This window comes from Ruditapes philippinarum, unplaced genomic scaffold, assembly GCF_026571515.1.
Source record: "Ruditapes philippinarum isolate M1 unplaced genomic scaffold, ASM2657151v2 ctg1457_1_1_1_1, whole genome shotgun sequence".
Classification (NCBI taxonomy): Eukaryota; Metazoa; Mollusca; class Bivalvia; order Venerida; family Veneridae; genus Ruditapes; species Ruditapes philippinarum.
Window position 1 is genome coordinate 226,913 of NW_026853398.1, and position 16,148 is coordinate 243,060.

Below are 16,148 nucleotides of genomic sequence, written 5' to 3' on the forward strand. Positions count from 1 at the left end.
AATAATATTTATTCTTATATGCCTTGTGACTTTGTCACTATACACAAAGACGAAAAATGGTGTTAAACTGCCAATAAACGCTGGTAAAGGACTGTACATGTACGTGCGGCTGTTCCTTTTCTCTCCCGCTGAGACCGATATCAGTGACGTTTCATTTCACCACGCAGTGATCTCCCCTTAATTCTTCGGCAATTCTGCCAAGGGAGGTAATCACTGTGAGGAGTTTGGTGACGTTTAAGTACAATTTGCAAGTACATAATTATGAAATGACGAGATGGCTGTACAGAGTGAGTCAAGTTGTGCTGAAATAGTGTAGTATTAAAGCATCTCAAATGGGAAACAGTTAGATAAAAGAGACCGCAGTCTGATAGGAATCTTCAATTATTTTAGAAATTGAATATTTATCATTTTATTTGGTACAATGGGTGCGACAATGAAGTTTTCCTTTGCGCAACGGAAGTTACTTACTTGAGTTTCAATAAATAAAAAAACTATAAATGCCATTATGGATATTAGTTGTTCTTATCTTTTTATGTTTTATTGGGTTAGTCTTACAATATTTATTTCAGATATTACATGCATATTATACAATTTCATGACAAATTAGAAAATATTATTCAGAAGAAAATCAATGAGTTTTGTAAAATTAAAATAATATATGACAGGGGATGGCCATGGCGTGATATTCGGGAGGGGTGTTACATATTCTTCAATGTGGATAGCAACCAGACCATGATGAACTTTATAGAAAAGGGATAACCTAGCATGATATAGCATCGATACGTCTGAGTTCCAGTTTACGAAGCTTAAGGGAGTGAAGCATGTCCGTGACGCTAGAGGTCTGACCATTATTCAGCTTGATCCATCGGGCTGCTCTTCTTTTTCAATTTGATCTATGTGTATTTTGGTGTAGGGAGACCATACTTCGGAACCATATTCGTGCTGGGGTTTGACTAACGTCTGGTAAGAAATGGACTTAATAGATTGGGATTTAATCTTTATTATGTTTCTGCGTAGGAAACCTGCGTATAGCTAGCTAGGTTTGGTTTGCTTTCTTGCTTGGGTGTCCTGTTTATGTGGACATTCAATGTAAGGTTTTCTGATATATGATATCTTATTACTGCCGTGATCCGGAGTGAAAACTACCAACACCTTACTAAATCACATATTAATTTTTTGGGGGAGAAATATGCATGGAAATTTATTCTAATTAATTGTATTACTTCCCTACGTCACTTTGAAAATCTTTGTACTAATTATATTACATTTTTGAAACAAAGGAAAGAGATGCAGGAATCAGGGTCCTATTTGAAAGACCCTGCATGAATAGAAGGAGAAAATAGAATATGATGATTGAGTTAGACAAACTTATTTATTACATGATTTTCGGTATTTATAGAAATATATCAGTGAAATAAAAACTGAAAATTTCACTGTTTTAAACAGTGAAATTATCAATTTGATAATTTCAATGTCCGTTACGTTGTTTCAGTGAAATATGTACAAGCGTTCATAGTACTGGAAACCAACTTAATGATATGGCGCCCATTTCATTTAACAAGTACTTAGTTAAAATGTCTTTTTAAACGTTTCTTTGCATATAATAAAAATAAAATTTGTTTAGTTTAATGTAAGATCGAAATATATTTCACCGAGTGAGCACCAAAAGTTCATATTTCACTCGTGGCTACGCCACTCGTGAAATATACCTTTTGGTGCTCACTCGGTGAAATATATTGAACCGATCTTACACTGAACTAAACAAATATCCTCCATGTCTTCTGTAACGGATCGAGTTGATTACTTGATTTGCAATACTCGTGCATTTAATCCGTGTATAGCCAATTAACATGCTCAGTTTAAGCGGGGAAAAGTCATTGGACCGCTCGATTTGAACTTTTGAAGTTAAAAGTGGTTTTCTTTATACGACACTGTCTATTGTTTCCGTTTTTTTGCGAATAGTATGATTTTATATTCAGCAACGAATGCAGTTTATTTCAAATCAATGCAATAATGCCTATTTAACCACGGATTTATATTACAATGTCAAACCGCGCCCGTCCAAAATTATCTCGGTGTCTCTTTGACAAGTCTAATTAGTTGGACTAATTACAATATATATCCGTGATTTAACCTAGACAAATATGTTACATGAACACATGATAAAAGTCTAATCATAACGAGGTAAGAATAATTCATCAATTTTAACTGATTTTTAACTAGATCAATAAACTCTTAAAACAATTAAAAGGTGCATAAAACATTAAATTTGATCGGGTGATCGAGAAAGTAAATTTTTTTTGTCCGGAAGTCAAAACGGTAATTGTACGGCGTTTAGTGAACTTCATACGGGCACTTTACACGCCACTTCCGCAGGAATTTTGTTGTTTTACAAAAAATCTTTAACATTATTTTGCTCAATTTATCAAAATGGGAAGAAAAAAGAAGAAGCAGTTAAAGCCTTGGTGTTGGTATCCTTTTCAGTGACATGTTAGATTTCACGTATTTCTTTAATTATCCATGAATACTTAATCTGTTAATGTTTCCAGTTTTGTCCGGTTAGACCCAAGGAGTTTCGTTGTGGTCGTTTCGTTGTTTGTCTCTTTCCGGGGAATGCCAGACATTTCACTCCCAAGACATTTCACTATTGAGATGGTTCACACCTAGACGTTTCACTCCCATTATGTCAATTGTATGGACGTTTCACTCCCATATTTGTTTGAGATGATTATTAGGAAAGTTACCCAATCCATTTTCATTTTCATTATTTTGATTATCAAAGGGAAAATTATTCAATTCAATGGTACATTTTGTTGATTTTCAGGGTATTGTTAAAAAGACTATGAATTTGAAGAGAGAAAAGAATAACTTTTATGAAATTTTACAGAATTTGTAAATAATATAATCTATGAGTATGAAGTATAGTATCAGATCATCAGATGTTACATTTGGTGGCCAGTTAGGGGAATGTTGACAACTGCCAGACTGGAGTTATGGTACCTACAGAGTTCCAAGGCCAAGTCCCGGGACCAGACTTCTTGGAGGGGAAAGAAATGTAACAATTTTTGCAGAACGTCATATTGTTGATAATGAGCATAATAATATGCAAAAAACTAAAGTTGGTGAATAAACATAAGGGAATGTTTTCTTTATATAAGTGCACAAATACTCTTGGTGGTGAGCTAGCTTTTCACTGACAGGGTTTGTGTGGTGTTATAACATTAAAAATGTTAAAATTAGATCAAAGAATAATTTTCCTTAACAAGATTTAGGTATTGTAACAGAGAATTTGATGATGAAAAGATTTTAATACAGCATCAGAAAGCAAAACATTTTAAATGTCATATTTGTCATAAGAAACTTTACACCGGTCCAGGATTATCTATACATTGTATGCAGGTAAGGAATGATGATTTTTTTTCTCTCTTTAATTCTATAGATAAATTGGTACTTTTAGTCATCCCCAGCAAACAAAAGACGTTGTACCAACGTTGTACTGACGTTAGACCCTGACGTTGGATAAACGTTGGCAGAAGGTTGGATTTGAAAGTTTTTTAGACGTCAGAATCCGACGTCTATACAACGTCATAAAATGACCCTTATCCAACCTTATCTGACCATAATCCAACCTTTTCTGACCATTATCTGACCATAAACCAACCTTTTCTGACCATTATCTGACCATAATCCAACCTTTTCTGACCATTATCTGACCATAATCCAACCTTTTCTGACCATTATCTGACCATAATCCAAACTTATCTGACCATGATTTAACCTTATTTCAAACTTTTTGGAATATGATGTTTTCATTTTAAGCTCATTAGTAGGGTAAACAAATAAGCATTCTTATAATTTCAACAATTTATTTTCAATACGAATCACATGTACAAAACAATAAATGTGGTACTATAACAAATGTAACATTAACATAATGTATTTTGAACTATTAAACTTGACAGTATGTACGTAAATAACGCTTCATGTATTAAATAATCATGTTTTAGATATACAAAATTCTTCATAAACATTAACACTGACATTTTTTATGGTTAACATTCATGCATGTTTTTCTTATATCACCAAGGCTTATTTCCGACTGAACCGATCACCCTGAGGTTGGGATTTTCCAATCATCTATCCAACTCACTGATTGTATATTTTTCTTTGTACTTTTTGTTCTGAATGTTAAATGGAACAATATTGTGAATAATTTGATATTACTACAAATCAATGTTCATATATATTAGCATTCTTCTTTCGTCCACCTCCACTATGGCGATCTGGGGCATACTTTAAAGTTCAAGCATATCATAATCTGAACCTTTACCGTCCCCAACCTGAGATATCATCATTCACACTATCTGAAATTTAAAAATAAATCAAATAATCACTTACAATTGCAAGCAATAAATCACTTTTACATATTACAAATAAATGAAATTCTGACAAAACTCTCCAACTACTTTAACAAAAGAGGCTTATATTTTTATTTACTTTAGTCTAACCATATCCATTGATTTTGATAAAAATGGCTTCGTGATCAATGTAATATTTTTAATATACCTGTCACAAAATCTTGTTTTTTTTCTTCTTCTTTTCCTCTTAATAATTTCATCTTCCTCCTCTGAACTTTCGACAGTTGTTGAATTATCATAATTTTCACAATCTCTGATATTCACTGAAAGACAAAACAATATTACGATTATCAAAGCACGTTTACGAAAAAAAACCTGATAAAATCTTCAATTAATTACATTTAATTTTCATTAAGTATGACCTGAAAATTTAGTAAGAAATTACGATTTTTGCCTGCGCAAAATTTAATATGAAACTGAAATTTTTTATAGTTATTATAATTTATATAAATGCTACAACATCAAAGAAATTCACATGTTACTGTCATTTTTATAGATATAATATCTCTGCCCAGCATGATCCGGCCTGCTAAGAGTATAAAGGACAGACTGGCTGCGGGTACAAACGTTTTATGATATGAGCATATAACTTGTTTCACTATATTTGATAAGCAGGCTAATTAACAAACTATTATTTTTATTGATTTATAACCTTGATAATGAGTTTACTGACTGATAATATGTTGTCTTATTACATTAATGAAAAGATAAGTAGTCGAAAACAATGTGGTTTCAGATATATCTTACCAAAGTTGTATCATTTGTATCATTTACATGGAAAAAATGCCATGAATCATAATCATAATATAAGAAACACTAAGTAACCTGTAGTTACACAACTACACAGACATCAAAATAAAACTGTGCGTGAGATCCTACAGTTATCTGATACATGTGTAAATGACTGGCCCCTCATATTAAAAAAATTCATGTTGATAAGAAATAAGAGGAAATTTTATATGCCAGCATTTGAATAATAGAGTCTAATTAACGTACTGCATTTAACCTTTTATTGATTTCAATTGCTAGTATATTTTACCATTACCATTGTTTATGCAAAAAAAAAAAATAATTTGGCAATGGCGATATAGTGTGGGAAAAATGATCCGATAACACAAATTGTTCTAAAGCAAATAATAAAGTGCTCTAACGAGGAAACGAAAATATTTATCTCGCGAAATCATGTGAATTTAAGTTTTACCAGTCAAACTTTACAATGATCAATTAACCGTCGAATCCATGCAAACATGCGGTAAATAAGCATTAAAAACAATGTATAAAGTATGCCTACCTTTTTCTATTTGTTTGGAATATACAACTTTGTCTGTCAACCCGTCGTTTTTGTCCGCCAATACAATTGAATTTCAAATCCGATAAGACTCCAATTCGAATTTACTAGATTATTTACCACTATTAAATGAAGCCCACAAAAATGATTACAACTTCATTGTTAATTATTTAACAATCTTCTTTTACTAATTCGAGGAGATAAGTTATTATTAAAAAGAAAATAGAGCAAATATATATTATACTGATCTGCGGCTATCCGTTTACCGAGCGCCACCTATCGAATATCGTACGGTAGCCACCCACGTGACACTGTTGTTGTTTTGATTAGGCAAATAAATTTATAATTTTCCCTTTCTAAAGAAACTTAAAATTCTCACTGTTTATGCTTATATTTATATATATTGGTTTTATAAATTAAATTTACCAATTGTCAGATTACCGACCAAAATCCGACGTCGGGTCGACGTCAAAATGAAACGATTGTTAGACGTCGGGGTTTCAACGTTGGTTTGACGTTGTGTGAAGGTCGCCGACGTCGCGACCAATTTTCAACGTTGATCCAACGTTGTGTCAACGTCGGGTGTTTGCTGGGTCTTGGTATTCTTCTCTCTCATATAAATTTGATAGATATGACATTTTGGATAACTTGTGTAAAGAGTGAAGTATAGATTAAAGATATTAGTACATATTTACAAAATATAATTGGTCAGGCACAGCACAGCCACAAAATTTAATTTTATAATACATACTAAAAAAATTTAATCAGCATAGTGTTTTAAATTATTTTCATAAACAGTTGATTTACTAGACTGATTAACAGTTTTCCGATTTACCAAAGTAAATGTGTTACAATTCATTTGAAATACTGCAATCCTATAGGACAAAAAAAATAATTTCAAACACTAACGTGTATATTGCAGAAAAAATTATTGTAAAGGAACACAGTAAAGTTATGTATATAAAAAATATGGGTATACTTTTTCAAAAATAGGGGAAAATATGTTTGAATTGTAGAAAGGAATGGGGTTGAATTTTGGTGGCCAAAAAAAGTGAAATGAGAGATCTGGTTCGGTAATTCGTAATTTGTTCAGTGATTCAGATTTGACTTTATTTTACTTTAGTGAAGATATAATAATTAATGAGATTAAAACTATTTTCAAAAGTATTTTACACTTATACTTCATTAACACATTACTGGTTGTCAAATTTGGCATATTGCCCATGGCTGACACTTATCTGAATCGCTGACCACAAGATAGATTATATGTGTTTTATGACAAGATAGATTATATGTGTTTTATGAAATGATTAGTGTTTTTAACTTCTTTTTCCATTGATCTCTAGGTTCATAAAGAAAAGGTAGACAAAGTACCTAATTCAGTACCAGGTAGACACAATATAGAAATAGAAATATATGGCATGGAAGGTATCCCAGATGATGATTTGAGAGAACATGAGAGACAAAAACATAACAAAGGTAGTCATTGAAATACTTAAATAAATGTAAACAGATTCAAACATGAATTACATGATTAGAATAAGAACAGTTAATCTTTGATATTTATTGTTGACTGAAGTACTAGGAATATTAATGAGCATAGTTTTATTTTGTCTTGAAACAGAAAGAAATTTTTTGTATGTTGTAGCAGCAGCAGCCAAAGATGGAGGTGATGATAGTGATGAGGACTCTAACCAGGGACCTAAGCCTCCTGTGCCAGCGGCTAATGGAATACCAGCACCCCCAGTACCAGCATCTGCACCTATGCCATTCATGGGTGGAATGCCACCTATACCTCCACCAATGGGCATGGCTCCTATGGGTATGAGACCTGGGATGGGACCTATGGGTAAGAATTTGGAATATTTGAAACATTTTTGTGTCGCCTCTACGGAGTAGTGGCGACATATAGGGATCACTTCTCCGTCGTCTGTCTGTCCGTCTGTCTGTCTGTCCGTCCGTCCGTCCGTCACAAAACTTGTCCGGACTACTCCTCATAAACTACTGGTGCAATTTCATCCAAACTTTACAGGAATGATCAGTACCAAGTCTAGTTGTGCATATTGTCAGGATTTTCCGGTTCAATGATTTTTGTCAGAGTTATGGCCCTTTAATAATTTTTAATTTTAAAGTTTGTCCGGACTACTTCTCTTATACCACTAATGCAATTTCAATGAAACTTTACAGGATTGATCTGTAGCTCAAGTCCTTGCGCATATTGCACGGCTTTTCCGGTTGAATGATTTTTGGCCGAGTTATGGCCCTTTGATAAAAAGGTTTCTTTTTCTGTGTGTTGCCAGATACACAAAAGCTTGTCCGGACTACTCCTCATAAACTACTGGTGCAATTTCATCCAAACTTTACAGGAATGATCAGTACCAAGTCTAGTTGTGCATATTGTCAGCATTTTCCGGTTCAATGATTTTTGTTTGAGTTATAGCCCTTTAATAATTTTTATTTTTAAAGTTTGTCCGGACTACTTCTCTTATACCACTTATGCAATTTCAATGAAACTTTACAGGATTGATCTGTAGCTCAAGTCCTTGTGCATATTGCACGGGTTTTCCGGTTGAATGATTTTTGGCTGAGTTATGGCCCTTTGATAAAAAGGTGTTTTTTTCTGTGTGTTGCCAGATACGCAAAAGCTTGTCCGGACTACTCCTCATAAACTACTGGTGCAATTTTATCCAAACTTTACAGGGATGATCAGAACAAAGTTGTTAGTCTAGTTGTGCACTGTCCGTCTGTCTGTCCGTCTGTCACAAAATTTGTCCCAACATGAAATTGGCCATCATGAGGCGACACATGTGATTACTGATCGCTCTTGTTTAATTTACTGGTATATAAGAACATGTTAATAAGAATACAAAAATGATGTTATTTTGACATTTTCTAAATGATCTTGAGTCATTAAGTTAACTTGGTAAAACAATTAGACCAGATTGTTTGATACAAAAATATCCAGATTTAAACTGCGAAACATGCAAAGAATTATGTTCTTATAGATATGAAACTGTTTCTTGGTTTGAGAGTGACAACATGGTTGTAATGTGAAAACATTTTTTTAACAATATAGCTTCAGTCTGAAAAACACAAGTTTGTTATTACTGAATGTTTTTTCTTCTTATTTTTCAGGGCCAATGGGACCTATGTAAGTTTATACCTCAATTGTTTTTCATATTTTCTTGTAAAATAATGATGTAGTATTGATACCAAATTTCATGCATTGAATTATGAAGTATACATATTGATATGTTGTGAATGTACTTTGCCAATTGTGTAGTGCGAAATAGAACTGTAGTGAAAGAAATATTCATGTTCAACCAGTTTAAAAAAATGAAAATAAACTTTAATAGACATGTTTGGCATTGTATGTGATTGAAATTTTTTCAGGATGGGTCCTGGTATGGGTCCAATGCCACCTAGACCTTACATGCCGGGAATGCCTGGTGCTGCAGTGCCACCAATGTCGGCATCCCAGATGTCAGCCCCCTCTAAACCTTTATTTCCTTCAGCAGCTGCAGTAAGTGTTCATTTCTTTGATGATTTGGCTTATATATTTTTTTTTGCAGAAAATTTGTCTTTAGTTGAACTTTACTTGCCCATATAAGAAAATGATAAATGTTTTAAATGACCTTACAGCTTCCTTGCATAGTAAAGTGTAGAAAGATTTCCCTGAAAGAAAGACCTGATATCGTTTTAACAGTTAGTCAATGGGAACAGTCTGGAGATTTGGCAGTACATTTATATGGTGTATTTAATATTTTAAGTTCTATTTTCACAAATTAGGCATTTAATTCATAACAAAATTTGGAGTTTAAATGTTCTTTTTGTTTAGGGATAAAAATGCAGTACTTTGCTTGTAATCTGGCTGACATTTTCTCTTGTCTGTGGACAAGTTGTACAGGAAAAACTACTTGTGACAAAAAGTCCTGAGTTGAACAACTTGGGCATAGGTGGTCTGCACCCCTGGTTATGTCTTGACCTAAACAGTTTGATGATTGTATATTGAGGCTGAACAAGGGATCTTTGCCCCATATATATATCCCTTCATTTAAATCATTGTTCATTTGCCGTCATTATCTGTATAAGAACTATATTTACCATTTTCTTATTGTCTGTCATTCCTTAGATATTTTAAAATGACCAAGCTAAAACAATTGAATATTATTTAAAAACCAACATAATACAAAAGCATGGTATAGGTTGATCTTAATAAAAGTTATGATTAACTTTATTTCAGTCATCCTCACCTTCCTCATCAGCTACGACGGCTGGTCCGCCAAAGCCAACATTCCCCTCGGCTGCTACCATCACATCGTCACCGTCAACATCAAACAGTGCAACCATTACAGGAGCACCACAGATAAAGAAACCAGAATCTAGTTCAGGTTTGACATCTAAATTGATGCACCCTGATGAGGATATCTCTCTGGTATGTAGACTGTATGCTACTTTGACTCTCTTTTATACATGGCAGGTACTGTGAAATTTATTTCTAAATACGTTAAGATCTCCTTCAAGTGTAGTATATTGCATTTTTTTTTAATGTTCTTTTTTCCCCCAAAAAAGTGTTACAGTTCTAATGTGGTCTCTCAGGTAAGATATTTCCTTGATATCTCTAAGGGTTTAATGTTTTTATTGGTTTTGTAATTGTAAAATGATCTTCTGTAAAAATGATGTTCTAAGGTTTCAGGTGTACAGTGCTGCTAGTATGAGGTAAGAGCTAATATATCTAGATTGTATTTGTTGACTAGGTTATTTTAATGGTGTATGTGTTTGCCTCTATTTTTGCAACAGGAGGAGAAAAGATTGTCTATGTCCAAGTATGCACATTTTGCAACTAAAGGTTTCACACCTTTACCTCAAAGCATGGCTGCTCCAACTTCGACTATGGGCATGCCTCCTGTCTCGGCAATGGGCATGGCACCAAATCCAGCTATGGGTATGGCTCCTAATAACATGGGAATGGGTAAGTATTTTCTTAATATTATTTTTAGCTCACCTGTCACAAAGTGACAGGGTGAGCTTTTGTGATCGCTTTTCGTCCGGCGTCCGTCCGGCGTCCGTCCGTAAACTTTTACTTTAAATGACATCTCCTCATAAACCACTAAGCCAATTTCATCCAAACTTCACAGGAATGTTCCTTTGGTGGTCACCTTTAAAAATTGTTCAAAGAATTTAATTCCATGCAGAACTCTGGTTGCCATGGCAACCGAAAGAAAAAACTTTAAATATCTTCTTTTAAAAAACCATAAGAGCTAGAGCTTAGATATTTGGCATGAAACATCTTCTAGTGAGTGTCTACCAAGTTTGTTCAAATAAAAGCCCTGGGGTCAAAATTGGCCCCGCCCCGGGGGGTCATTGATTTTCCCTATATGCATATAGTAAAAACTTAAAAAATCTTCTTTTAAAGAACTCAAAGAGCTATGGCTAAGATATTAAGCATCAAACAATGTTCTAATAGGTGTCTACCAAGTTTGTTCAAATAAAAGCCCTGGGGTCAAAATTGGCCCCGCCCCAGGGGGTCATTGATTTTCCCTATATGCATATAGTAAAAACTTAAAAAATCTTCTTTTAAAGAACCAAAAGAGTTAGAGCTAAGATATTTAGCATGAAACATGTTCTAATAAGTGTCTACCAAGATTGTTCAAATAAAAGCCCTGGGGTCAAAATTGGCCCTGCCCCAGGGGGTCATTGATTTTCCCTATATGCATATACTAAAAACTTAAAAAATCTTCTTTTAAAGAACCAAAAGAGTTAGAGCTAAGATATTTAGCATGAAACATGTTCTAATAAGTGTCTACCAAGTTTGTTCAAATAAAAGCCCTGGGGTCAAAATTGGCCCCGCCCCGGGGGGTCATTGATTTTCCCTATATGCATATAGTAAAAACTTAAAAAATCTTCTTTTAAAGAACTCTAAGAACTATGGCTAAGATATTTAGCATCAAACATGTTCTAATAGGTGTCTACCAAGTTTGTTCAAATAAAAGCCCTGGGGTCAAAATTGGCACCGCCCCGGGGGTCATTGATTTTCCTTATATGTGTATAGCAAAAACTTAAAAAATCTTTTTTGAAAAAACCCAAATAGCTAGAGTTAAGATATTAAGCATGAAACATCTTTTAGTGAGTGTCTACAAAGTTTGTTCAAATAAAAGCCCTGGGGTCAAAACTGGCCCGGCCCCAGGGGTGTCATTGTTTTTAACTATATGTGTATAGTAAAAACTCAAATGAAACATCTTCTTATGGGTGTCTACCAAGTTTGTGCAAATAAAAGCCCTTGGGTTAAATTGGCTCTGCAACGTTGGGGGGGGGGGCCTATATACAGGTGAGCAACCTCAGGGCCATCATGGCCCTCTTATTTATTAATACATATTGAAACTGTCGTGTTGTACACTCATCATAAAAATGTAATTATTCGTTCTTGGAAATTTAACCCCCCCCCCTCCAAAAAAAATGAAATGCTTTCAAAGATTCTAGTAGACTTAGAATATTGTTAGAGTATTGAATTCTTTAAAAGAATTTTCTTTGAAATTATGGACTACTATAATTAAATATGTTTTCTTACTTAAAAACTATATGTGACTAAGAGGACAAAAAAAACCAACCTGCATTGATTATAGTTGAAACACTGCATTTCTATTATATGTATTTTAGTTCATTTATTGTGAGTTAAATTTTCACAGGTATGGGTCCAGGTGCACCAGGCATGAGACCACCAATGCCACCACAAGGTAAATTATATATGTTAAAATTAAAAGAAACTTATCAGTGTTGTAAGGGTTAAAGGTCTTGTTCTTCTGATGAGATTTGATGGAAACTATCAGAAATATATGCACTGTCTTATAACACATGCATCAGACAGTTAGTGTTTATGATTGATACATATTTAACCATTAGCCTGCTGGCAGTAACACGATCTTCCCATGCAGCCATTGCACATCAAGATAAAGCTGCCACATTCATGATGTCTGATCATTAACTGCTCTGTTTACTTTTCAGTCAGTACATATTATGAAATTTTTCCTAAAAATAATGAATGTTTTTGTCCATATTTTGAGATGGACAAGTCCATTTGAAACATCTTAAAATGTATAGCAGTTAACTAACTAAAAACAAGAAAAAACATATTTAAATATATCTCACTTGTTTGCTTTCAGCCATGATGGGTATGCCAAATCAGGGAATGTACAATATGGGTTACCAAGGAAACCGGCCTCCAATGTACCCAGGACGTTATTGAAAAAAGATTTATTTTATTGTCATGGAATAACTGGAATTGAGTGGAATAATCAAGCGACAATGAAATGCTGTGAGATTTCCATCAGTTAAGTGCATAGTGCAATGTGTAAAAAATTTAAATCTTGTGTAATGCTGTTTGAAAATTCAAAACAGAATTTCAATATAGATGTTGGTCAATTCTTGTGTAAAAGTTTTAAAAAGGTAAGCCTGTTAAATTGAATGGAGAAGAGTTTTTAATTATCTTGTGCTTGTGAAAAAGTCTGCGGTAAGTGCAGAGAATAAATATTTTACTTTTTGTTTGAAATATTTGATGATGTATATAGTATTTGTAAATAATGAACAGATCTTTCAGCAGTTGAAAGGTATGTAAAGTGTGATTGTGTTTTAAATCAATTTATTAGACATGATTGTGTACTGCGTTATTTGTGGAAGTTTTACTTGAAATATATGTATTATAGGTGTTGTGATTAAAAAAGGATCTATTACCACATATATAATTTAAATAAGAGATTTTTAAACACCTCTTCAAAAGAAAAAGCAATTGCATAATAGTATCACTTAAAAAAGAACTATTACCACAGATAAAATTTAAATAAGAGATTTTTAAACACCTTCAAAATAAAAAGCAATTGGATAATAGTATCACTTAAAAAGGAACATTTCAGAAAATACAGGGTTACTTTAAAAGTTGAAAACTAATTGCAGAAGTTTTTTCTTAATGAATATTAGGCATTTGTTTTGGTTAGTGCTAAATATTGAGGAAATCGGCAGCAGAACCAAGGCAAGTCATGTCACAGTTACATTTTTATGTTACTGTTGGACCTTTCAGAGATGCTAGTATGTGGTTCCTGTTGTAACTCTTAATTTAGACTTTGTAAAAACAACAACATATTACAATTTAAATGCCATATTCATTAATTTATGACTGAATGAGAAATCAATATGCATCAACAACCTTGATGACCTATTGCTTATCATACATGATTTTCATGAGGACAATTAAGCTCAATAAATATTAGCATTTCTGGTATATGGTCCCCAACAATAGTTGGTGACTTGTTTTTGTAAAGTCTTTAGCTGATATTATAAAATGTACATGTTCTTGGTAGAAGACTGCAGGGGAAACACCAGAACTGAAAGGCAAGTCGTCACAGCAGGTACATATACCTGCTGTTGGGCTTCACTGGCCCCCAACAATACGTTGGTGACTTGTTCTTTATATTACAATATTAGATAAATTTTAAATGCAACATTGTCATGTAGAATTGTTCTCTTGTTAGACAATCCTGAAAAAAAAGCAGGCAAGTTGTCACAGCAATTTGCTGTTGGGCCTTTTTGCCCCCAACATGATATATGTATTATGTTGGTGACTAAATTTTTATTGACTTTCTTTAATATAAAAAATGAATAGTTATTTCTTTTTTCTAGACATTATCAATTTTTGGTTAAGATCTATTCTGAATGCCAAACAAAAAGTAGATAAAGTTAAGTAATGGCATAAAATTGTAATGAAGGAAGAATTATGTGTAAATTAATAGTTATATTTATATTGAAAATACAGTTGCCTTTCATTTAACCTATTGGATAGCATGCATCAGGGTGCTTTGTTTTCTTTTAACAGTGAAATTTCAAAGATGAAGTAGTCTACAGTTAAGATAAATGGTAGGTGAAAAAAGTTCTTCAGATTTTAATTAACACTTGCATGCTCATTTGATAGGGAGAATATGAGAAAAAATGCTTTATCTTAATATATTGTATGACCAGCTCATTTGGAAGATCTTGACTGGTCATAGTTGGGTTCTTCTTCAGTTTAATTAACAAAATCAGAAATGAATTGAATTAATTCTTTGTTATTTTCCATTTGCTTTGACTCTTTGCAAAAAGAAGTAGAGCTTGTTACAGAATGTTCTTTCAAAGGAACAAAATCCTAATGCTTTGTCATTTACAAAGTAAAACAGAAGTTATTTCTTTAGATTAGCCAGAACTTAGATGTATAAAAGTGGTCACAATTTCCTGAAGATTTTTCATACTTATTTGCAATATGCAGTTTTAATAAAATGAAAAAGCATTAAACTTAATGGATAAAATCTGTTCATAGAAATAAGGTGCTACAACATGAAAAATCTGAAGGAGTTGTTGGGTGTAAGACCCCCAACATTTAGTTGGCGACTGCACAATAATTAACAGTTTCTTTTAAAATTATTATCACCTATTTAATATTTTACTTTTATCAGATATTCAAGGCTAAACTGTATTTTCTTAAGTTTAGCTAATCAGTGTGACTGTTTTTAATATGGTAAAGAAAATAGCCAAGAAATAAACCATTGACAAGGAATGTGCTTTTTAAAGCACTTCAGCTAATATATTTTCCTGACGACATGACAATATTGTGAAATTGAAGACTATATGAAAATGATGCATGTTAACAGTTAACACCAGGTTACGTTTGTAGAAACTGGTTTTAGCCTGATGTTATAATATGATTTTTTCAAAATCAAGTGCTAAACAACTCAACTCAGGGTTACTGAACTTGACAGAGAGGAAGCTTTACAAGGTAGCAATACATGTAACATTATCAATGGACATGTTTTAGACTCCTTATTTTAATGTCTTTTTTTTTTGACAGTTACCAGGTATACTTAAGGTAATGGTAAAAATAAGTTCACATTGATAATTGGTAATGAAATTAAAGGTAAAGCAGCACTAATTGAATTATTGGTTGAAATATTTTATATGGATAATAAATTAAAATGATGAATGTGTAAATTATTTGTGTTTTCACTAAAATGGTCAGAAAATCAGAGAACAATAAAATAAATATTGGTGTAAATGTGGTTTATGTGAAAGTTTGTGTTATTTTTCAGCAACAGCATATTTCTACATCATACATAATGTAATAAAATTAGCATTGTAAACTTTGTCTCTAATTAAAAAAAATTCCTGTTTTATTTTGTTATTATAAAAATTCAACAACAAAAAATGTGCTGATATGTGTTTTCAACAAGTTTTTTATCATTTTATATCAATTGATGTTAATTAAGTGACATACTTTTTATCATTTTATGAGCCAGTGTGTAAAATTTTCCTTAAAACTTTATTGTACATATGAAAAATTAAATACATTATTTCTTAAAATTTTGTTTGTTTTTACTGTATTTTATTATGCCCCCGCCATGTAATGGCCGGGGCATATAGTGTTA

General features: G+C 32.8%; 1 protein-coding gene and 1 long non-coding RNA gene across 3 annotated transcripts; one reads left to right on the forward strand and one right to left on the reverse strand.

The window, feature by feature from the left end:
• Positions 1–2,316: 2,316 nt before the first annotated feature.
• Positions 2,317–15,868, forward strand: LOC132736765 (BUB3-interacting and GLEBS motif-containing protein ZNF207-like). 2 transcript variants are annotated; one of them, XM_060723982.1, is made up of 10 exons: positions 2,317–2,471; positions 3,273–3,399; positions 7,053–7,185; positions 7,355–7,555; positions 8,842–8,857; positions 9,100–9,229; positions 9,950–10,141; positions 10,507–10,678; positions 12,393–12,440; positions 12,867–15,868. In XM_060723982.1, exons 1-10 carry the CDS (start codon positions 2,431–2,433, stop codon positions 12,947–12,949), a joined length of 1,143 nt encoding a protein of 380 aa, XP_060579965.1. In that variant the 5' UTR covers positions 2,317–2,430; the 3' UTR covers positions 12,950–15,868. The 2 variants fall into 2 exon arrangements, with proteins under 2 accessions (XP_060579965.1, XP_060579966.1); XM_060723983.1 differs by having other exon boundaries at positions 7,358–7,555.
• Positions 3,459–6,301, reverse strand: LOC132736757 (uncharacterized). The gene is made up of 3 exons (XR_009626620.1): positions 5,710–6,301; positions 4,567–4,681; positions 3,459–4,364 (listed from the first exon to the last, which is right to left on the reverse strand). It is a non-coding gene; the product is annotated as an uncharacterized LOC132736757 (long non-coding RNA).
• Positions 15,869–16,148: the final 280 nt, after the last annotated feature.

Coding starts and splice junctions, on each gene's coding strand:
- LOC132736765 (XM_060723982.1), top strand. CDS start 2,431: ATGGGAAGAAAAAAGAAGAAGCAGTTAAAGCCTTGGTGTTG. Junction 10,142..10,506: donor CTGATGAGGATATCTCTCTG/GTATGTAGACTG, acceptor TTTTTGCAACAG/GAGGAGAAAAGATTGTCTAT. Junction 12,441..12,866: donor ACCACCAATGCCACCACAAG/GTAAATTATATA, acceptor GTTTGCTTTCAG/CCATGATGGGTATGCCAAAT.